Below are 24,389 nucleotides of genomic sequence, written 5' to 3' on the forward strand. Positions count from 1 at the left end.
TCTTCTCATTCCCGGCTCTCAGGCCTGCGTGTTCTCCCAGACAAAGCTGTGCAGGAGAGAGGGAGCCCGGCAGGCAGCACCGTGAGACTGTCCTCAGAACAGCCTGCTTACACGGCTGGCCTTGGCTGGCATCTGGGAACTTGGGTTTTGGGAAGGTTCTTGCTATTCCCTGATAACGGCTCAGTTTCTAAACTAGGCAAACAAAACGGTTTCCGATAAACACCTGCTCTCCTTCCAGGAGTCTGGAATTTTGGAATGTGCTAGGGAGAGGGTGCCCGCATGATCAGCTCCCCAGTAAAAATCCTGGGTGCTGAGTCTCTAATGGGATTCTCTGGCAGAAAACATTTCACTTGTGTTGTCACCAGTCACTGCCAGGGGAATTAGCGTGTCCTGTGAGAGTCCACTGGGAGGGGACTCTTGGAGCTTGAGCCTGGTTTCCTCTGGGTTTCATCTCACCATGTGCCTTTTCCCTTTGCGGATTTGCTTTGTATCCTTTGACTGTAACAGATCACATCCCTGCGTACGGCACCTGCTGAGTGCTGTGAGTCCTCCCAGCAGACCACTGAACCCGGGCTGGTCTTGGGAACCTCCGACAGTGTCAACTGACTCATGCTGATTCCAGCCTCACCTCCTCATAGTTTAGCAACTGCAGTGGAAAGATAATACCTTTCCCAGTAGCTCCAGTAAAAGTCCTTGGCATAATGCTCATTAGTTCTGGCTTGGCTGGGGTCACATATCTGACCCAATCACCAAAGCCAGGGAGATGTCTCTTGCTGGCGAGGAGTGGGTGACATTCTTATCTCTGCAGCCAGGGGTGAGATCAACATCCCTCATGCACACTGAAAACCAACTGAGACAAGGGGAGGCAGGGATTTTCAAAAGAAAAACAGACATTCTGCTGATGTTGGCGGAAGGGGGAAGTGGACGCTAAGCAGCAGAACAGCTCGTCTTCCACAGGGGAGCACAAATGTAGAGCATTATGAGGAGGCAGTTGCTATAGTTCAATATCAACAACCTCAACCAGAAAAGAAAAAAGGAAAAATGTGCTTCCTTTTGTATTCCCCACCTAATCTGCTACACGGGGAAACTAGAGTCATCTACAAACCTTTTCTCTTTTGTACCACGTCTGACCTTGATGCCCATTTCTAACGCAAAAATAGCACTTGAATCTGCCGCTGCACCCAACCCTCAGCTTTGGTTCAAGCAATGATCATTTCTTACTTGGATAACTGGCATGGTCTCCTAAATGGACTCTCTGATTTTGGTTCTGTGCCCTCCAGCCCATCTCCCTGATTCCTGCACTCTCACCTTGATGGTGAGGACTGACTGGTCTGACGAGGTCACGCTTCTCCTGTTAGTGGCTTCTCACTGTCTTCCAGCAAAGCCCAAACTCCCCGGCATGGGACAGCATGCCAAACCCTCCACGATCTGGCTCTAGTTCTTGCCTACCTTTCAGTCTTCCATCACCTTCCTAAACCTGCCCCCCACCCCCACCAGCCCCCTGATTCTCTGTACCAAATATTCCAGCCACAGGGAACGCCCTGAAGTTCTGGGGACGTGCCATGGTCCACCACGTCCTCACGCCTTTGGTCCACTCTTCTCTCCCGTCTGGCCTGGCCTGTTCCCCTTTTCCTATGTGGCGGTCTCCAACCATCCAACAAGGACCACTTTATCTTAGGTTGTGTGTGACATCCTTTCCGGTATCCAAAGGTAATTACTCTCTCCATGGCGGCACCACTGCGTCTGGTACGCGCCCCGCCCCCCATCTCTTCCCACGGTCCTTTATCATTATTTGTTTGTCCTTTTGATTCTCGCTTAGCACGGGCTCTGCACGAAGGCAGGTGGACCGTCTTGCCCATCCTAACAAACTCAGTACTGACTTACAGACTGATGAGGACGGTGCTCAGAAACCCGTGGAGAGAATCGAGTGAAAGAGGAGAGGGCTGTGGTCTCGGCTCTGCCACTTACTAGTCAGATGACTGGAGTGTGTTAGCTAACCTTCCTGAGCATTAGGTTTCTTTCTCTTGTAAAGAGGGGGCTGGACTATTCATCTGTCAGGACTGTTGAGAGGATGAAATGAGCTAATGTGTGTAGAACACCCAGACCACATGCAGAGTCTGGGCCACACCAGCCATCTTATAAAAAAGCAAGTTCCCTACAAAAAAAAATACCATATTAATAATGAGAAAAACTAGATGTAGGGAATATCAGAACTCTATGCAATCTTCATAATTTTTCTGTAAATCTAAAGCTGTTCCAATAAAAATTATTTTTAAAAAGAAAAAAATTCCATTACTGCCAACCAACCCATCCCCATTCCCCCACCCCCACCTCCAATGTAAGGCAGGTGCTTCAAGGGCTGCCTTTTTGTTTTTGCTGGGACAGGGTCTTGCTCTGTTGCCTGGGCTGCAGTGCTGTGGCATGATCACAGCTCACTGTAACCTCAAACTCCTGGGCTCAAGAGATCCCCCTGCCTCAGCCTCCCGAGTAGTTGGGACTACGGGCGCCCACTACCATGACCAGTTGATTTTTATTCTCCTCTCCACCCTGCACCCCACAGAGACGTGGTCTTGCTATGTTACCCAGGCTGTTCTCAAACTCCTGGCCTCAAGTGATCCTCCCACCTTGGCCTTGCAAAGTGCTGGGATTATAGGTATGAGCCACGGCATCTGGCTTTTTTTAATATTCTAATTATAGTATTACACTGTCTCAAAAATAAAATTTAAAAAGAAGATTATGGGCTGGATTTGGGGGATCTTCTCTTTTATCTTACAAGAATTTTTGCTACCATGGGATATGACCTGTGGTCTTTTCTGACATCTCAGCAGTAAAGAAGAGAAGCCTACATTTGTCATGCTTTCTTTGTCCCTAAGACCCAACGAAAGGCAAATAAAACAAAAACCAGAGCTTCCTTTTCTGATGAAAGTGGTTGTTAATGAAAAAAAAATATATATATCCCTTTGCTTCTAAGGGAATCTGGTGATTTCCCCAGGACCTACTCTGGCTGAGAATGTTCCTTTAAAGGGCCCCCCGGTTCATCTCAGTAAGGACTCCGCGTACACAACTCTGCCCACTGCATCTCCCAGACGGGCAAGCCCAGCGCGCTGTGCGGAGAAGAGACCAGCAGATTTGTCTTCGTTGACAGGCCACGTCTGTCCTTGTCATACACTAGATGCTGCTAATAATCTATGTATACGCATTTAGGAGAAAAAAAAAGTCGTGTCCTTGTGATGGTCACAGAATGGCACGTCCTGACTCCTGTCTTTGTGTGCATGAAGAGGAGAAACAAGTGGTACCTCTTCTAATTTCGAGGGAAGATCATAAATTCTAGCAGGTTTTAACGGAATCTGTGCCCTATCGTGGATACGAACGCTTGAGTCTGGTTAATTCAATCACACTTTCCCTTAGTATTGTGAATCCTTCTAGATACAGGGGAATGAATGTATTTATTTATCTTCTGAAAGAGGAAATTCACTACTGTGTATTCTATTATCTGTGGCCCTAAAAGAGAAAATCACAGCTCAGGCATCTTTTAAGGCTACTGTTGATTATAAACAAAAAGGGAAAAAAAGTCTGAAGCACATACAATAGGAGCCTTAACATAGAGCTAATTCAGAGTCATTCAAAGGACACAGGGATGGGGGAACTCTGACTTAGGAGCTGATAAAAACAAGCTGTAGAAGGTTTAGATTTAATTTCTTTTTTTGGTCAATATCAACCACTGAAAACCAGCACGACATATTCCTGACTGACCCTGCACATGCCCAGCAGTAACAGCGGGTCACCAAGGAAGTGTTTCTCAACAGGGAAAGATGTTGCCTCCCTTCCCCCAGAGGACATCTGGCAATGCCTAGAGATATTTTTGGTTGTCACAGCTAAGGGGGTGGAGGACAGTGGGCAGACGCCAGGGACACAGCGAAACATCCTACAATGTGCAGAAGAATTATACAGATGCTAAATGTCAATTTCACAATTGTCGAAATGTTAATAGTGCCAAGGTGGAGAAACCCTGTATTAAAGCAATGATTCTCAAGTCACTGGTGGTGTGTGGGCCACTGTTGGGGCACGGGAGTTGGCACTGACCTGTGCAACTTGAAAAGACCCTGTAGGTAATTCTAGTACTCAAGCCACCCTCCACCCTGCAGCTCAGAATTACTGTTCAAAGGATATAGTTGTAAGTAATCATTAGGTTACTGCTTAGCTTTCACATGCCTATTAATCCAATCTGGCATGTTGCTAATGTAAAGTAAGAGTAGAACTAACCTTCAAGTAGGGTCCCTTTGGCTAAGATACTTGTAGAGGAAACAAGGGAAAAAAAAACTGGCTTCTTTTCTGAGCACATAATTGTAAAGATGCTTGGTCTCCCTAAATTCATACAATAAGAATTAATACTTGTTTCTCACCTCCATGTGTTTGTATCTTGCCCATTGCCTTTACTGAGGCCCAACCTGCTCCCTCACCCTATTTTCCTCCTGGATGACCTAGGAAAGCCCTACCTACCCCTGTGTGTATCCACAGTAGCTACTACAGTCACACCCAAAATCTCCTTAACTCGAGGCAGCAGATATCAGCTAAACGTTAGAAAAGTAATCTGGCTAAAAATTTCACATTAATGGTGCATAATCCTAAAATGTTCCCAGAAGCATCAGATCTTTTCAAAGGATGACTTAGTTACATGAATTTCTAAGGGACTGACCATAACCAGTGCATCTGGTACCAAGTAGGTGCTCAATAAATATTTCCTGACTGTCTGAATGAGCAAGAAGAGACTTCTTAGCCGAGCAGCTTCCTGCAGTCCTGGATTTAATGCTGTTCAGCTTTTCAATATTTCTTCCTGAAATTCTCAGGGAAATCCAACATGTTTCTGCTGAAATGTCCCTCGATCTCCCCTCTCTCGCTGCTCACAGCCTATACAAACACTTGCTTCCAAGAAACAAGTCCTCAGTTTCCACAATGGGAGGGGCTACCAGGAGATGGTACCTATTCCACGTGAGACACAAGTGAGATCTTTACAGAAACAGCAATGGCACACATGTTCCGGGATCCTGTAGTCACACAATGAAAGTTAATCAAGGAGAGGCCCGCTAAGACCTCCAAATCCTTTTCTTTTACTGATTCAACTCTTCTTCAGTCTAGAGCCCAACCCACCCCTCCTTGTCTCCTCTACCATTCAAAGATAAAAGGAAAAGCTAGAGAGATAATACTAATAAAAATAATAACACCTTATTTTCTGCATTCTAAGAGGCCACTGATTACAAGATATATCAAAACATTTTCCAGGAGAAAAAGACCAACTGTCAAGTTGCTTTTGTAACCCATATCTCTATTTCAGAAATGGTAAAATGTGAAAAACCCTGCATCGAAGAACTAAAGTAATATTACAAATATTTGCAAAGTATAGGTGAATTACATATTGTGCTCTCAAAATAATATTCCCATTGAGAAGGAGAAACTGGAGTGTGAAGGGCATGAAGAGCTGAGCCTCCAGCCCAGGGTCTTAGGACTGTGTCACTCCCCCTGTGCTGTCCCTGCTGAGATCCACAGCCGGCTCTGTCCGCGGAGGACAAACCCCCAGTCCCATGCTTTCACCGAACGCCTTCCCCCATCTCAATCGCGGTTACTGTGGGACCTTGTCTTTACTCACGGAGAAGAGCACCGTCTCCTCCAAAGCCAAGGACCACCCCCATCCTGAATCTTTTAGGTCTGTAGACAGCAGCCTTACTGCGGTAACAAGATGACTCTGATATTAACAACGGCAGAAGCTAACACCGTCAAGAGCTCACTGTGTCAGGCACTGCACTAAGCCGTTCGTATGCTCCATCTCACGTCACCCTCACGCCGATACCCCATAGTATCACTATCCCCATCTTGCCCACAGGAAAGAGAGGTTTGGAGATCTGAGCAACACCCCAGGGTTACAGAGATGGCAAGAGGATGCCAAGCAGCCCCAGGGAAAGGCCCTGGACTCCCCTGTCCCCTCTCCCAGGAGGGAACACTTGAACTGGCAAAGGGAGAAGGGAAAGAAAGTGGGAGAAGAATCACCTCGCATCCACTCCCAGGAATCTGTCTTTCCCTCCTTTCTTTAGAAGCCTAAAAGTGTCCTCCAGTTCACTTCCCCGAGAGCCTGCCCCCTGTGCATTTAAGAAAGACACACAATTGGCAGAGGTCCCACCAGAGTCGGGGGAATCCTGGTGATGGTCCCACCCAGGAAGCAGCACAGAGCCAGGGGCCCAGGGCATGGCCGGTTTACCCAGCAGGGACAATTCGAGGCAGGAGCTGGCCTCACTCACTGGGCGTGGGCTGCACAAGGGGGGGCTCAGGGTGACAATTAGGGCACGTCTAGTGATCCTTCCTGATGAGTTCTGCTCAGCATCCCTTCCTCCTCCTCCTCGCTAATCACAGCTTGCCAGTCACACCTGGCCCAGCCTTCGTACTTGCTGATTACATTCTGCCACCGTCTAATTAGCCCTCGGTCAGATACCTCTAATCCAGCCACTCTCCCTGCAGGACCAGGCACCACAGAATTGGCACCCCTGCATGCTCCACTGGGGCACACCTGAAGTCCAGAAACAGAAACTGTAATAATCTGCTGAGAGCATCTGTTATAACACCAAAAAGCTCTATTTTAGTTCCATAAAGGGAGCACCTGAAGATACCTCCAGCCTAGACCTTTCTTGTAAGATCCAGACATGCCACGTCTGCACGCCCCAAGCTGACCTGACCCCGCCGTCCTGTGCACTCTGCTTCCCCAGACACCTCTAATCCTCGTGCTCCGCCCTCAAGGCCAATACCCCGCCATGGGCCACGATCACGTCTTGCTTAGACAGGAGTAGTGTCGAGACTCTCTCTCCAGGTGCTGGTTTCCTGCCTCACCTTTCAGATCACCCCCACACTGCAGCCAAGGGAATCTTTTCCAAATCTGCAGAACTGTCTTTCGATGACCTTGGATAAACTTCATGCTTCTCTTGCCTTATTTCCCACCACTCTCTTCCCTAGAATCACCTGCTTTATTTGTTCATCTATTTAACAAGTATTTGCTGAACACCTATTATGTGCCAAGCTCTGTTCTAAGCGCTGAGCTACATCAGGAACAAAAGACGAAGACCCCTGCCCCCTCAGTGCTCACACACAGCCAGCCTCTGGGGCCGTGGGTTCTGTGGATTCAACCAACCTGGCCTGAAAATATTTGACAAAATACCTTCATCTGTACTGAACATGTAGAGACTTCTTTTTCTTGTCCTAAGCTACACGGTATAGCACATATTTACTTAGCAATTACGTTGCATTCATTGTTATAAGTAACCTGGAGATGATTTAAAGTACAAGGCAAGATGTGCGCAGGTTATCTACAAATACACCATTTTACATCAGGGACTTGGGGACTTGCGTATCCATGGATTTCGGTACACACGGGAGGCTCTGGAACCAATGCCCCATGGATACCCAGGGACGACTGTCTGCGACACACGATAACCAGAGAGAGCCACTGTATTCTGGCACCTGGGTCTATGCTGCCGACTGGGTGGGGCAGAGCAGCCCTCCTGTAAGTGATTACATGCTGGATTAGAAGGTGACTGAAGTGCTATTGAAAAAAATAAATCAAGGGCAGGGCGAGAGGAACGGGACGGTGTCTCAGGCTGTAGGATTACATGGGACAGTCAGGCAGAGCCTCGCTGAGAAGCTGAGATTTGAGCTTGACTTGAAGGGAGTTCTGGCTGCAAGCCGAGGAGAGATCTGAAGGGGAGCTGTTCCCTCCAGGTAGAGGGGACCTCAGAGCAGAAGACCAAAGTCAGGAGCCCGCCTGGGCTGTTTGCAGGGCAGATCCAACGTTTCTGCACTTTCTGCTTGTGCCATCTCTGCACCTCAGGCCGCCGCTCCCTCTAAGGGGAGACCAGAGCCCACTGCGCCCACCTCTCTCGGCTTCAGAAGCCTTCCTGACTCTCCCCAACTCCCCAGACTAGCAATGCTGTCCCTAAAATGGGATTCTCTGTCACCCTGATTTTTCCCTTTCACTGGACGTTCCACACGCTCACAGGTCAATCTGGAGTCCTGTGGTTGAGAGCGTGGGCTCTGCGAGCAGTCTGGATTCAATCAGGTTGTGCCACTTGCAGTTAGTGGTTTCAGGCAAGATACTTCACTTCACGACTTTTACGAAGGCTACAAGGGATGGCCCAGGGCCTGGCCATAAAAAGCATTTAACAGATATTAGCAGCAGGCGGACAGGATTGGGTCTGTCTTTATTATTTTATCGCCCGGGCCTCAGGCAGGCCAAGGGGCTCAAAAGGTAATGAATTAATGAAAGAATGACTGACTGAATGGATGTGGAAGGCAGGAAGGGAGGAAGGAAGGGAGGACAGAAAGAAGGAAAGAAGGAAGTGCAATCAAAAAGGAGGAAGGGAAGGAGAAAGAGGAGGAGAAAGGGAGGTAGGAAGGAACATAGTAGGTTGGATTCTGCCTCCCTAACTCTCGGGAATTTCATGTTGAAGAACAAGAAAAAAAAAAAATCCAGAAATGTAGAAGGAAAAGAAGGGAATAATTACTTTTTAGGTACTGTGCAATGCAGAGCCATTGTCTGACTTAATCACCAAAATAAAGCCTATGGGGCAGTTATTGATGTATCGTTCCCTGACTTTCATAGAATACAACGAGGCTTGGAGAAGTTAAATGATCTTTCTAATATAGTAAGAAAAGGCTGACTCCCTTCAGAGTTAACCTGAAAATAATTAAAACCTCTTTACCAATTTTGCCAGGAATAAAATACTTCCCGTTGCCCGACGGCACACACATCTCGGCTAGTACAACGGAAGAAGCCCGAGTATGGAACAAGAAGATCAAAGGGCCAGTTTCTGACTCTGAGCCGAAGGCAGCGTGGACGAGAGATGTGGAGGAAGCAGGAGGGTGTGAGGAAGGACAAATGCAAGAGGCTACCGCAATTCTCCAGGTGGAAAATCAACTAGGAGTTAGAAGAAGTTAAAAACCTAAACACAATGATGAAAACGGGTGTTCGGGAGGGAATCTTGTCAATACTTACAGAATACAGGAGCACGTTTAAAAACACGGTACAGATTAAAAAGAAATGCCCCAGACTTTTAGCAAAATCATACAATTACTGACAAAAAACAGACCCAGCCCTGGTCTTTCCCAGCCGAATTCCAGTGCTTTCTGTACCAACAGTGCCAACGCCTATACGGACGCACTGGCTATTTGAGTCATTTCAAAGCGCTTTATGTGAGAATTTGTATCTTCTAAAAATTTCTGTTTGTCTTGCTTGCGGCAAAATGGTCTCTTAAGTTTGGGAACTGTCAGGACCTGAGATGAATGGAAGTCTGTCTACACTGAGCCCAGGGAGAAGTCACACTGGGCCGGCCGAGAAGGGACAGTTTTAATCGGGGACACCTGACGGGCGTGGGTTACGTGGTCGTGGTCGTGCTGAAAGGTCTTTGATTCCTTTCACACCAGCTTTCGGGGGGGAACACAGAGCTTCCCTTGGAGACAGGTGAAGGGGGGAAAGGAGAAGGAGTTAAAGGAAAAGGGGCAAATGAGAAAAGAACAAACTCAGACACAGGAGAGAGGAGGAGGGAGAAGGGGGTAAACACTCATGGCCCGGGCGCCTCCTGGGTCCGGGATCAGTGAATCTCTTCCCCAGACCTTACACCACTGCTGTGATCAGATGTCGCTATTTTCTTTCCACAGGTGCAGAGGCCAGGCTGAGCGAGGTGAAATGACCTCCGCAAGATCACCCTGCTGATAAGTAGACCAGCAGGAGTTTGAAACTTGGTCTCTTCGTTTGCTGAGCTCCTGCTACTCCACCAATCCCCAGGCAGACAAGCAGGGGTGAGGTAAGAAAGAGAGACCTGCAGAAACTTCAAAGAGTTTTTCAAAATTCCTTCAAGGCAACTTATTATAAGCATAAAAGTTCTACAAATGTCTTTTCAGAAGTGATACTTTCAGGGTTCTTCATGTTCAGCTTTTCTATGTTGCGTTACATTTACAGCCACCCACAGCCCCGCTGGCATTGTGGACAGAACTGGGAGGTAATGGGGCAGACACAGCTAACAGCGCCCACCCTTACCCCGCACGCTCGGGCGGGAGTCCTTAGAGAAAGTGAAATACGGAAGAATAATGTACGTTATCTTGTTCAATTCTCACAACAATCCCATTAGCATTGTTCCTAGTTCACAGAGGTTCAGGGAAGTCAGGCAGCCTGCTGTCTTAGTCCTGTTTGAGCTGCTCTAACAGAACACTGGGTAATTTATCAACAACAGAAATTTATGGCTTACAGTTCTGGAGGCTGGGAAGTCCAAGAGTAAGGCACCGACAGATCTGATGTCTGGGGAAGACTCTTTGCTTCATAGGTGGCACCTTCCGGTTGTGTCATCACATGGCAGAAGGGGTAGACAAGCCCCATAGGGTCTCTTTCCCAAGGGCACTAATCAATCCCATTCACAGAGCCCTCATGACTTGATCACCCTCCGAAGGCCCCACCTCTTACTACTATTGCACCAGGGATTAGGCTTCAACACATGAATTGTGGGGGGACACAAACCTTCAGAGCATAACACCTGTCCACAGTCACAGAGTCATTAGGGTAGCCCCAGTTCTGACTTATTCTACTGAACCATGATGAGTCTATGGGTAGAGCTCCTGGGGACCAAGGCTACTTTAAAGATGATGTTCTGGGAAGTCACATGCTGGACCCGGATTCTGGAGACTTTAGGTTTGACTTCTCAAATCCTGGGAGAACTACACTTTTCTAGGCCGGATGTTGTCTCTAAGTATCTGTTCTCTGAATGCCTGTATCACCTTGGGCCCCTCCTCTACAAACTGCTTTATATGGTCACCTAGAGTTCTTTCTTTCTTTTTTTTTTTTTAATTTCAGCTCATTATGGGGGTATAAAAGTTCAGGTTATATATATTGCCCAGGCCCCCCCATCCTCCCCCAAGTCTGAGCTTCAAGCGTGTCCATTCCCTAGACAGTGCACATCGCACTCATCAAGTAGGTATATACCCATCCCTTCCCCCCAGCCCCCATCTCTGTCCGATACCTAATTGGTGTTATTCCCAAATGTGCTTTCATATATCTAACTTGGGTTTCTCCAAACAGACTCTTAACTCACCCACATATACATGCTTTTCCTTACTCCTCTTCTAGGGCATGTAGGGTACAGGGCAAAGAGGACTGGATTTACAGCCAGACTATCTGGGTTCAAATCCCAGTTCCACAACTCAAGAGCTGTGAGCTGAAGAGACCCCGCATAAGCTACTCTGCCTCCCTAAGCAATAGTTCCCAAATCTTTAGAACAGGAAGATGCACAGTAATTACTTCATGGGTGGGTTGTGAAGATTAAATGAGTTTACCCATAAAGTGCTTCACAGAATGGCTGGCACAGAGTGAGTGCTTAAAAGCGTTAGCTGCGATCGGCCCCAGTGAGCCTACGGGGCCCCGGACGATGCCCGCTGGCACGGCCTATCTGCGGTGCTGTGAGGGTGAGGTGGGCCGTGCCCACGTGCACTTGGTCACTTGACCATACCTGCTTTAGGGCAGGGACTTTACACTGTGGCAAGACGCTCCTCTTACAGGGGAAGCATTCGTCCTCAGGGGTCAAAACACTATCTTTGAGGAATCTCCACTCCTATTTCCTGTAGAGGCTGTACTAATGTGCAGTCCTACTAACAAATGTATAAGCATTTCTTTTTCTCTGCATCTATTGTTTTTTGACTTTTTAATGACAATTCACAATTGCAAAGATGTGGAATCAACCTACGTGCCCAGCAATTCAAGACTGGACAAAGAAAATATGGTAAGTGTGCGCGCACACACACACACACACACACTCACCATGGAGAACTACTCAACCATAGGAAGGAATGAAATAATGTCTTTTGAAGCAACTTGGATGGAACTGAGATCATTATCCTACTCAAGTATTTTAGGAATGAAAAAACAAACACCACATGTTCTCACTAATAAGTGGGAGCTAAACGATGGGCACACACAGGCACAAAGAGATGTAAAGGACATTGGAAACCAAGAAGGGGGGAGGCTGGAAGGGAGGTGATGGGTAAAAACTCACCTGTTGGGTACAACGAACACAGTTCTGGTGATGGGCACAATAAAGCCTCGATCTAAGCATTATATGAGGTATCCATGGAACAAAAACATTTGTACTCCCTTAATATTTTGAAATAAAAAATACATTATCTTGAATATTCAGCATGGCTTTCTTCCAAAAGCCTCAAATTATGGGTATGCATTTATTATTTACACCTTCAGCACAGCCTTCTCAAATTGCTACAATCACATGTTATTTCCAATTCTTTTGTGCAATTAAAATTAGGGGAGGCAGGGTGCTGGGGGGCCGTGGCCAGCAGTCACACCTGCTCTAAAAGCTGACATTGCCTCGGGGTCACTGGGCATCCCCTTCTCCACCGATTAGCCTGGAGAGGCGGCACCAGGCAGCAGACAGAGCACAGACTGCAAAGCCAGGTCTGGGGCTCAGCTTTGCTATGGAACAGCTTTCTGAGCACGAAACGTAATTTAACCTCTCTTGGGCCCAGTTTATTTAACTTTCAGATGTGCAAAGCTTCTAGCTCAGTGCCCAGAACAGAAGAAGTACTTAAGAAATGATAGTTACTTTTCCTCTGCTTTACAAACACTCATCTATCTGGCCGCCTCCTCACACCAAACCCCTCGTCTTCCCCACGACCTGATCTCCTTACAGTCTTGGGTGTCTCACTGTCACACCTGGGGGCCATCCTTGCCCCCACTCTCTCTCGCTCCCCATGTCCAATCAGTGGGATGCCCTGAGGACTCGACCTTTAACCCGCACCCCTAATGTGATGACCCCTCTGACCTCTACTGCTCCCCCCGCATCTGCGCCAACATCCTCTCTCACTTGGATGCCTGGGACGGTCTCCAAAATGGTTTCCCTGCTTCTCCTCTTCTCAAAAAGGCAGCTGGGATGAGCCATTAACAACATAAATCAGACCCAGACACACCTCTGCTCAAAGCCCGCCAGGGGTTCCCCAAATTACTTATGGGAAGGGCAAAGTCTTCCTTGCCCTACAAACAGGGCTCCTGCGATCTGACCTTGGCAGATCAGGCCCTGCCCCCTGCAGGCTCATGCTGCTCTGCTCTGACCTCCATCCCACTCCCCAGCCAGGCCACATGCACTTCGGAAAGTCTACACTTGCTGTCCCTGGTGCCAGGACCTCTCCATGCTTCTCCTAGGTACACGCAGATTGCTAATCACCTCTAACATACTATTTTACTTATTTGCTTATTGTCTGTCTCCCTCTACTCAAATATAAACTCACAGAAGCAGAGATTGGGTTTGTCTTTGCAGTGAATTCTTATAACTTTCTGTCGCCCTGGCATCCATTTGGAATATAAGTTTAATTTTCCCACCCCAGGGCAGGGCGCAGTCACCTGACACAGCTTCCAGTTCTAAACACCACGCCCAGTGGCTCAAGCTGGTGGCCAGAGAGAAGAGCTTGGAGGCATCTCTCCTGCCCAGCAGACTGGGCTCCCTGAGTCCCTGCCCCTTCCTTTAAATGGTCCATTCAGGCACTTGCCTGCGAGCTTAAAGTAACCCACACTCTATTTCCTTATATTTACTGCTAGTTGCGGGACGCTTCTCTCTCTGCCTGACACTTCGTTTCTGCCTCCTGTGACCTGGGCACAGAGGACTGCCCTGATGACTCACTGTGCCCTCCTTGGCTAGATCTGTAAGTAAGAAATCTTTGAACTTCTTCCCTGTTGTGGTAGTGAACTAAAGTTGTACCTTTCATCTGAAGAACCCGGGCTCCCCCCGGCCGAGTTTCCCCGTGGTGCGGGGGAGAACACAGGGCATCCCAGTGCCCAAGCGACGGTCAGGCAGGCGTACGCCGGGCACGGTCAGACAGCAGCCACGAGGGCTCTGCTGGCAAAAACAAGTTTCCTGTGCAGGGGACCCCCTGGTCGTGGTTTGGACAACTAGGCAACAGGCCAGCTACCAGGTAAAAGAAGTATCCCGTGATCTGAACAAAAGAGCCACCGCAGCCCCGACAACCTGCTGTTCTAAAGCAGAGAAAAATTAACAAGGCCAAATAGCATCAATGTCACTCAGAATGTTTACAGTGAAAGATGTCAACTGCAATTGCCTTTATGAGAGGGAAACTCTCCCTCTTGGACGAGAATATTCTATATTTATGAATCTGCCCTCAGAGGTTTTCTTCCTGTTCCATGACCTGGCTTCTAACAGTTCCAGTTTAGAAAAAACAAATCACCAAAAAAAAAAAAAAAAAAAAAGAAGCTATACAAAAAAGTGATGTATGGAGAAATGAGCTTACTTCTTTCTTTTCACCTCTGTATTTTCCCAGAAAAATTAGGGCGGGCATGGGAAAACCTCCGATGTTTTACACTCCTTCGCTGGCAAAAGATAAAACTGTAACGCGGTCTGCCCTGTTTGCGAGTTCCTGGAAGGCAGGTGCTGTGTTCTCAACAGCTTCAGGTAACAGCGGCATCTAATGTATTCCTCTGCACAATGGGGGCCTAACAAATGCTCGAAATAAACCAATAAAAGAATGAACAAATAAAATGCAGCCCATTAACTCAGCTCCTTGCATTCAAATTTTCTTTGTCCCCGTCCTGACCTTGGCCCATATAGTCTGCTCAGCCCCAGGATCAGCCTTGAATCTCAGAGTCCTCCAATCCAAGTCCTTGAGCCAGCTGGGGAGCTGCAAGAGCTCTGGTGCCTTCCCTTCCAAATATAATACCAGGGTATTTAAAACCATGATTACTGGCATTGTTGTTACTGGCTGCAGAACCCCACTAGCACGATGGCCAGTCCTAGCTGCCAGAGAATAAATATGACTTCCTACCTGCAGCTCTATAATTTCTGATCACCTATTCTGGTGACTTTGGTGGTTACGCTTATCCGAGGGAGACTTATAGCTCTAAATGTATGCTGCAGGTTGAGTTTCTCAGGGAGGCGACTCTGACATGGAAGTCAGCATGCAGGAGGTTTATGAGGGAGAGCTCTGGGGAACAGCGCCTAGGACAGGGAAGAGCAGAAAGCAGGACGGGGCAGAGGGGAAAGCAGCCTAGGAGTCTGCAGGGAGTGCTGCAGCTGACCTGCAGGTTCAGCCCGTGTTCACCAGTAATTCCACGATGTGGGGCCCCCCAGGAAGAGGTGTGGCCGTGCGCAAGGTGACTCTTTTCAACTAAGGCCGCCCCCAAGGAAGGCTGATAGCTGAGGGCCCGTCCTCTGCAGGCAGCTCTCTCAGCAGCAGGAGGACGCGGGCATCCACTGCACACAACCACTGCTCTTCCCCGATGAGACAGCGCATGATTACCACCTCCTCTGCGACACTTTCCCGGCTACCTTCTCTAACCCCCTGTAGGAGAAGTGACAACTCTTCCTGTCCCTTCATTACTCATCTCCTTATTTCCAGAGCCAGGCCTGCTGCCTGACACCCAGTAGGAATGCAATAAATGCCTGTTGAATAAATGCCTCACAGAACACTGAACATCGGCGTAAAAACATGAATAAAACACCACATCATTATAGAAAAACTGCCCCCAGTGAGTTCAATGCGATTAGAAAGAGAAAAACAACAAGCAGAAATGATAGGGGAATTTGAAAGAGCAGCCAATGAAAGCCAAGACGCACGCGTTCTGACCTCAACTCCGGGCAAAACCCTGCAGCCCCAGTTTGTGAGATCAAAGGACAGATCCAGGCATTTGATGAAGAAGAGATCAGGGAGGTGAGACACACTCGGTTTCAACAGTTTTGCTAAATGGTGTCTTTGTTAGTGTCATTATGGGCACAGATGAGAAAAGTAAATTTTAATCCTGATGAGGGAAAAAGAGTCCCAGGGATCAGAATGTCATCACCTTGATTTGCTGAGGATGTTCAATTAGCCCAGACCTAAGCAGCCCTGCGAGGGAAGCAGGCAATGCCCAGGCAAGGAACTTACCCTCTGCCCACGAACGGCAACAGAAACCAACAGGAACATCCTCTGATTTATGAAAATGGTGTGGTTTAAAATTCATTAAGTGGTATTTCACTTTCATAGGATAAGGAGCTAAGAGAAGAGCCAGAGAAGACTTTAAATGCAGAAGCCAGAGTACAATTGAAAAATGAAAAATAAAGAGAAAAAGAATAATCTCACTGTCAAATTTCTTTTGTATTCATCCAATATACAAAATAATATAATTTCGGGGAACACATTTGGGAGAGGTGTATTCAACTAATAGCCCCAAATTTGCACTAACCTGTCACTTCTCTCCTGTATCCACACGGGAGTTAAATACACTGATTGGACTCACAATTTCCCACCAGGTACTCTTAGACACCTTGAGGCAGTGACAAGAGTTATACTAATAGCTACGAAGAAACCAACCAGACTAGAAAGAATGTCTTATAAAGCCACACATATACACCTCCTTGAAATGATAAACCACAACATTAACGAAAGCAAAAGCCGTAAGAACATTTTCAAACATGCTATAATCAATACCCATCTCCACAACCTCACAGGCTTTCTTGGCAATCAAAATATCATTTGACAAAAAGAGAAAACCAATAAACACAGGTCTTGACACAGGTATATGAACACTCAATTGTCTGCGTAACAGAATACACATTTCATATTTATCCGTTCTAAAGCATCCTGAAGTGGGTTCTTCCTATGAAAATAGACCTTACCTCTCTTCATTTACTAAAGAAATGCAACAAATGTCATTTTTTCTCTAACAAGCTGCAAATCGAAGTAGAGTTGATATTCAACCATATTGGTAAATCCTTAACCATTTCATTAGCATGACCTCAATCTAGTTGACCTCACCTTTTTTAAAGAACACAATCATTATTCTTGGCATGCCGACACCTGCAAAGATATCAGAGAAAACCAGGGTTACAGTTACCTTTGAACTTGTGGAACACCGCCCATAGCTCCGCGATGTCGGTCGCAAAGGTGATATCCGTGTCAAGGACGATGACTCTCTCTAGGTTGGCAGGAAGAGTCTTGGTCAGGACAAGCTTCATCAGACCATAAATCCCAGAGTAATGTTTGTTGGGGATCCAGGAAACTTCAGACTGGACAGGACAGGGCAGAGAGGGAGTTGGAGAAAAGGGAAAAAAAAAATCACTATGTTAATTCTTTACATAAATATTATAAAGAGAGGCTGGGAATAAAAAGTATCCAATAAAAATCTGAATAAACAAATTAATTTTTTAAAAAGATTTATTTATATAATTTATATTTTGGCAAATGAAGTTTTTTTTGGAAGAAAATGTATCTGAAACAAGGAAGAGAAAAAGTAATAGTTATAAAACAATTATTACATGCAAACCCTATGCTGAGATTTTTAATAAAATTTTTGTTATTAAAGAAATTATAAAGGTCCACTGAAGAAAATAAGGATATGAAAAAAGAAGGCATAAAGGTATAAACATTGAATCATACTATATACACTTTTTGCAACTAGTACCTAATTGTTCCTGGGTAAGTATATTTCTTTAAATCATATTCCATTTCTGTGTCATTAAAGATTAGTACTCGATGGTATTGTTAAAGCTTATGCTTATTTTTTTAAAGCTATAACTGAATAGGCTAGTATTGCTACCTTCTCTTTATTCTCAGATAAACCCACAAGGAGGACCTGGTCATAATCTATGCAACGTTCTTCGCCTTGACAGCAACAGAGGACGCACACGTGTGCACACACACGGCCAGAAAGGCGCAACCCACGGGGTGCGGACACTGTAATCCTCACGTGATACAATGGAACAATCAACGTCCCACAGGTGGGTAGAGTCGTCAGCAAGCCACACACCTTGGTACCACTTGGTATATAAAGGCAAGGCTAAAAATGAAACATAACACCAGCATAGTAAACGCCTTCCTACGTGCAGGATCATTTATGAAGACTGCCACAGGCATGGACCCCATCCTAGCTGCCCTGAGGAGTTTCCATGGGATCCAAAGCACACTTCTTATTTCCAAGAGGTTAACACTTGTAACAGAGTCCTTTAATGGCAAATATGGCCAGTTTGTCAGAATTACAAAAATATTCATCTCCTTTGTCCTTATAATCCCATGTTGAGGACACTGTTTTATTTTAAAGTCAAATTTAAAAACAAAAAACTGAAGTTTTATTCCTAAAGATGTTTGTCACCATGTTATAAAAGTAAAGAAACAGCAAGTAATCAAATGCCCCCAAACTGAACAATTAATTAAATCATGACACATTTTTTCTGACAGCATAGTATGTAATGGCTTAAAACAATGTAGATTAAGATATAATTTAAAAAACCTGCATATGATGTTAAGCGGAAAAAAGTAAGCTTAAAATTGCTTTTGTTTAAAAACCACTATGTATAACCTAACAGCATGAGAACACATCCACCCAAATTTACGCAGGGGAAGAAGAAATAGAAGCAAGATATCAGATTACTAACAGTGATCATTTGGGGATGGTAGGAGTCTCTCTCTCTTTCTCTATAAACACAAATATTTATGTGTATATACACACATACATAAATTTAACTGATACACTCTTTCCAACTTCTTAAAATGAGCAACTACTACTGCTGTGAAGAAAAACTAGGCACCACATTCTTTCCAAACATGCCATGATCTGGTCGATGTGGTGGTGGAGAAACGGGAGCACGGGAGGGATGCAGGAGGCGATGAGGAAGGGCTCCCCATGTCCACTCCTGCGTCTCTCAAACCCACTCCACGCTATACTTTCATCTGCACGTTTATTTGAGAACATTGTTTTAGCTACTCTGTATACTCAGTTTTGCAAGGGTCCTTTGTTTACATGAGTTTTGGCCAAAAAAAAAAAAGAAAAAAGAAAAGAAAGAAAACACACTAGGGGACGGAATTAATCACGCTGTATCATCTCAAGGACGAGAATCACCATGTCTGGAGGTCCTATCACCTTGTACCTGGGCACCATGGAGGAGGGAAACGGGACAGGAGTTTAAACCTGGGCTCCAGCGTTTGATCTCTCTGAGCCTCGGTTTCTTTACCTGCAAAACGGAGATGATGCCTACATCACAAGGTTGATGCGGAAATTAAAGGAGTGCAGGACTAAAGAGCCCGGTACACAAAGTACACTCAGTAAACAGAAGCTCCTGCCCTTCTTCCTGAGCCCCCGCCTTATTCTACGTATGCAGATATCAATGCTTCTTTCTGTGCTTCATACCGAACTCGAGGGTCTATGGGACATAGGAGAGCACAGAACCTTGGGTTCTGGAGTCAGACACACCTGGATTCAGATTCCGGTATCATCACTTAATCACCAAATCACCTTGGACAGGTTTGCTCGGCCTTTCTGAGCTTCAGCCATTTATAAATGGCAGTTACTTCCATGTGCTTACTTCATTGTATCAGTGAGGATGTGGGTGGGAACAGAGAGCACACTCACACCGGGGAGTCTAAGGAAAATTTAACAATAAAGGGACATTTTTGTAAGTGTATGCAGATTTAGGGGCAGTAACGTGGACCATGTGGTGACTCAGGGAGGGGAGAGTACTTGGGGCCATTACCACCCCAAGGCCAGAAGGGCCAAGGCCACAGCCGTTGGAAACCAGAGGGGGTGGCCGAGTGAGTAAGGCCATCTGGCAGGGGCAGCAACCTTCAGTCCAGCAGCACGGGCTACCTGTGGCAATCCACAGGACGGGAACAGGGAAAAAAAATCTCAACCTCACTCTGCTCCTGCCCACCAATCTCCTGATAGGGTGTCCCTCTGGCCAACCCACATGGAAGCCAGAGGGCAAGTGAGATCGGGGACATGTCTCTATGCGTCAGCCTCATGGGGCACAAAGAAGAGGAGAAGGGTGAGAGATCTGGAACGATAAACCTAATACAACCAGCAGAGTCAGACTGTTGACACAGGACAGAAATTAAACGAACGAAGGCAAGATAAAAACACAATGCCTTATACATACTAGGTGCAAAATACATATCTTGGACAGATGGATGGATGGATGGACGGACGGACGGACGGTCGGACCAATGGCAGGCAGCAGGCACAGGAAGGAGACTGATTTGTCTGCCATCCCACACCAGGCAAGATGCAAAGCTGTCATCAGAATCTGCCAGGGGAAGGTTTTTGTTCTTTCCCCAAACACATTCTCCTTCTTTTGGAGTCAGCTTCCTGACTCGCCATCAGCTTCAGATCTGAGGACTTAGCGAGTAATTCCCTCCAGTGTACTTTATAAAACTCTTCCTCATGACAGCACTGGCCTTTGGAACTCAGCTCGGTTTCTTCTCTCCCCTGACAATTTGCCTGAACTGAAGCTTGGCAACCATCAGTCCATGCTGCAAAGCCGTGCTATTTAATCAGACCTTTGATTAACTTATTCATCTATTTTGGTTACCATCAAAGCAGGAGAGCTTGGTGGAGACCAAACACCAGAGTGTTGGGTTAAGCCGTCTAATTAGATTGCCCTGACTCTCAGCTTTATTTTTAACACACATGTGAGGTGCTCGGATGCATCACGGAACAGGAAGACTACAGGAATAAATTAATCTCAACATGAGCCCGGGGCCTGAATGTCGCTCCAGGTCCCCAACTTAATACATAATCAAGGAAGCCCAAATATTCAATCAGAAGTAAAGGAGGCATTGGGATGAGTTCGTATTCAGAAAGAAAGCCCCAGAAAGGGTGGAAAACTAAGGAATCTGGGGGAAAGTATTTGTGGTAAGAAGCAGGTATATCTATTACATAATAAAAGGCTCATCCTCTTAGAGGTAGCGTGGCATCTGACATGTTCGTCCTCTTCCTCTGTCCACACCCTGCTCTTCCTACAAGTCTCAGCTTAGAAGTCACTGCCTCCCCGTCACCACCTCCCCACTGCCCCAGGCTGGGTTAGGGCTCCCAAAACAAGCTGTTCCCTCCCTCTAGCACAGCATGGTACCACACTGTGTTTAATTTTCCATGTCTCTCTCTTGTGCTTGACTGCAATCCTTTAGGCAGGGACGATGTCTTTTTTTTTTTTTTTTTTTTTACTGTGGCAACAACATAGTAATTACTCAAAAATAGTTTGATGAATTGTGCATGACCATGAAGTCAGCCAGGCCTAGGTTCAAATCCTACCCTTGACATTTTTCTCACCTAGGAGCAGAAGTGTCCATAATTGTTAAAGTCCTGAGTCAGTAGGGTACATGGAAGAGGTGTGGTTTGGCTTTAGAACTGGTTCCACTTCTAATGAGCTGTGTGAGCTCAGGCAAGTCACTTAAACCTCCATGAGCCTTGTTTTCTCATCTGCAAAATGGGGGCTTATAGTATGCAGTTCACGGCGTTGCTGGGAGGACTGCACGCATCTGGCTTCATGCTGGGCGCACAGTGGGCCTCTGCTAAGCCCACTTTCCTCCTCCCAGTGAACATCTGTCAGCACCGTCACAGCTCCGATGATTTAGGTGTTTGAGCCTGATAAAAGCAGGGAATTATGGCACCTTTGACATTAAAGGGGAAGTCAGGGATGGAGATGGTTTTATCAGGGGAAATAAGTCACTTAATCACTTTTCCTATGTTCCTATACGAAAGATTAGCAAAATCACTAATTGAAATCTGGAAAATGCAAAGGCCTTCCAGTAGATATCCAAACCACACAGCACGTTCTTGGTTTGAGGAGGAGGAAAGGTCAGTGGGAGTGGTCACCCACGCAACCTCTTGGGGCAGTCTCGATGCCATCTCACTCCCACCCTGCCACAAACTTCAGCCCGACAGGGACATAAGGTCATGGGGTGAATGGAGAGAAGAACACCCTCAGAGGAAGGTTGAGCCAAACTGCAGGGCACCATGCAGGTTTACCCAAGAGTGTCCTATAGAGACGACAACACCTGGCAGAGCAATATCCCACCACGCTCTTCATCATTATAAACGTGCCAGAGGGTTCACGTAATTAAAACGATCATAAAAATGAAAGTTGGGCTTATTTTAGCGGACAGACTATTATCCTTGCAATGACTATTAATAATTCTAAGCAGCATGGTCTAAGCTTTAATTAGCAAAAATGCAATCATGCTCAAGATTACCACCTCACCTCATGCACTTAGATAAAGGAGCACACAGGTTTTAAGGGCTTTATGTAAAGTGGCGGCTGGGAGATGTTCTCAAAGGGAAATTTACCTTCCTGAAGCTTCCAGTTACTTGGTAGGCCCTAAGGGGAGTTTTTATGAGATGTTGCAAGTGATTCTAGGTCCCATCTGGTGCTGGGTGGTCCATAAAAAAGCTACTCAGAAAACCTGACCAGAACAGTGGGACCACATGGAGGCAGAGGGCCGGACCGCAGACACACCTCCCCAGGTGTGAAGGGATGCTGTGTCTCCATGGTGACGCCAAGTTCCTGACCTTTGACAGACAAGGGAAAGACATGAAAACAGGCTGGTTTTGTCAGGAAATGATGCCCACTTCTCCTGGAAGATGCTGATTTGCAGAGGCATTGGGATGCCCCAGTCACGATAACACTAGAAAAAAATACCCAGCATTTACTGGGTATCGGGCATTGTGGTAAGAGCTCTCTATGCACTTATTTAAACCCTTCCTAACAAGCCTCAGAGCTGGGTATTATTATCCCAGCACCCGAAGTCTGGGGGTCCTTACCCTCACCCCAACTTCCAGTCCTCCAGCCCTAGACATTCTACTCTGTCTCTCGTCCCCTCTTTTCCCACTGACACTGGCCTATTCGGATGTGCTCTCCACTCTCCGATCACTGCAGGTCAGAACTGAGCCTGCGCCTCCACCCAGACCAAACTTCGTTCACCAAGAAGCAGTTTTTCAGGGCAACTGGGTACAAAAGCCTTAGAGCGAGGCATTCCTGGCTTCTACATTTCTCCGGGCATTAATCTTCTCATATGTAAAATAGGGATAACAGCAGCATACCCCACTTCCTTCCTAGGGAGTTACTATATTTGTAGTCCGAAAGATTTCCTCCAAGATACTGGAAATATTTACTGCTCAAAATAGATTTCTTACCCATATCAACATTTTTCTGTGGATTATAAATCACCTTGACACGTTTTTAAAAATTAAAAAAAAGAAGTCATCTCAGCTGCACAATGTTTGAAAAGACATTTGCCTTTCATGTTGTTTCTGAGTGGTTGTCTTAGCAACCAACCTGTACATTCAGAACATAATTGTTGAGGAATGGAAGGAGGGGGGCTCGGGTGGAGCAGAGACTCCGGGGGATGCATCAGAGGAGGACCACGAAATGAACACGAGCTTGGGAGTCCAGCTGGCCAGATTAAAAATTCAGATTCCACCACCATCACCCTGGCAAGGTCACTTCTCTAAGCCTCAATCTGCTCAACCAGAAAATAAAATAATACAATATTGCATGAGGTTTGAAAAAGCATTAAATGAGGGAGGAGAACCAAGGTGCCACATGATAAGAGTGCAATATGAACTTTTAAAATGGTTAACAACACATGCTGGAGTCTGTCTGGCTTGAATCCTGGCTCCATCATTCACTGGTTGGGTCACTCTGGGCAAGTAGTTAAATCTCTACATACCTCAGTTTTTGCATCTGTAAAATGGGAACACTTACTGCACACATCCCATGGGATTGTGAGAATTCTGGGGTTATCTATAAGCATTGGCTGTTGTGGTTAATTTCTCATAGTTACTAATGATAGAGCAAAACACAAGATTCATATCTATTAAAGCATCAGCATCTGTGAGTATTTATCCTTGCCAGCAAAGAGAAACTCCAGTTGAGTTCTGTTAAAATCATTTAAATAAACATTTATGGAACACTTAACATGAGCCAGGTACCGAGGAGGGCAAGGGGCCCGGGTCCGTTATGAATAAAACATGGCTGGTGCTCTCACGCAGTCTATGGCCTAGTGGATACTCATTATCCATTACTGCATAACAAGTTGCCTCAAAACGCAGCAGCCTAAAACAGCAACAGTTATTTATTATCTCACATGGTCTCTGTGTGTCAGGAATTTGGGAGCACATCAGCCGGACGGTTCTAGCTCATTTCTCATGAGGTTGCAGCCAAGACAGCAGCTGAGCCTGCAGTCATCTGCATACTTGCTTTGAGCTGTGAGATCTACTTCTAGGATAGCTCCCTCATACGTCCCTGGCAGTTGATGCTAGCTGTTAAAAGGAAGCCTCAGTTCCTTGCCATGTGGACCACCCTGGAGGGATGCTTGAGTGTCTTTACAACATGGCGTCTGGCCTTCCCCAAAGTGAGTGGTCCAAAGAGAAAGCGAGGTGGAAGCTAAGATGTCTGTGATGACGTGGCCTCAGAAGCGACATGGTATCACTTTTGCAAGGTCTTACTGGTTCTATGGGTCAGCTTATGCAATGTGAGAAGGGATGACCCAAGGGTGTGAATGAATACTAGGAAATGGGGATTACTGGGTACCATCTTGGAAATTAG

At 46.3% G+C, this 24,389-nt stretch overlaps 1 protein-coding gene across 8 annotated transcripts in view; it reads right to left on the reverse strand.

Annotated features, from left to right (window-relative positions):
- LARGE1 (LARGE xylosyl- and glucuronyltransferase 1) overlaps positions 1 to 24,389 on the reverse strand; it is a 499,273-nt gene that overhangs the window by 204,056 nt on the left and 270,828 nt on the right. For 6 of the 8 annotated variants that reach the window (XM_069490824.1, XM_069490823.1, XM_069490821.1 and 3 more), the window contains one exon: positions 16,910 to 17,081. In XM_069490824.1, the coding sequence (XP_069346925.1) occupies positions 16,910 to 17,081 (172 nt within the window). Of the gene's footprint in view, positions 1 to 16,909; positions 17,082 to 22,975; positions 23,095 to 24,389 lie in introns of those variants that run through there. The other 2 variants (XM_069490826.1, XM_069490825.1) reach the window with 1 other exon arrangement.

This window comes from Eulemur rufifrons, chromosome 16 (genome assembly GCF_041146395.1).
Source record: "Eulemur rufifrons isolate Redbay chromosome 16, OSU_ERuf_1, whole genome shotgun sequence".
Classification (NCBI taxonomy): domain Eukaryota; kingdom Metazoa; phylum Chordata; class Mammalia; order Primates; family Lemuridae; genus Eulemur; species Eulemur rufifrons.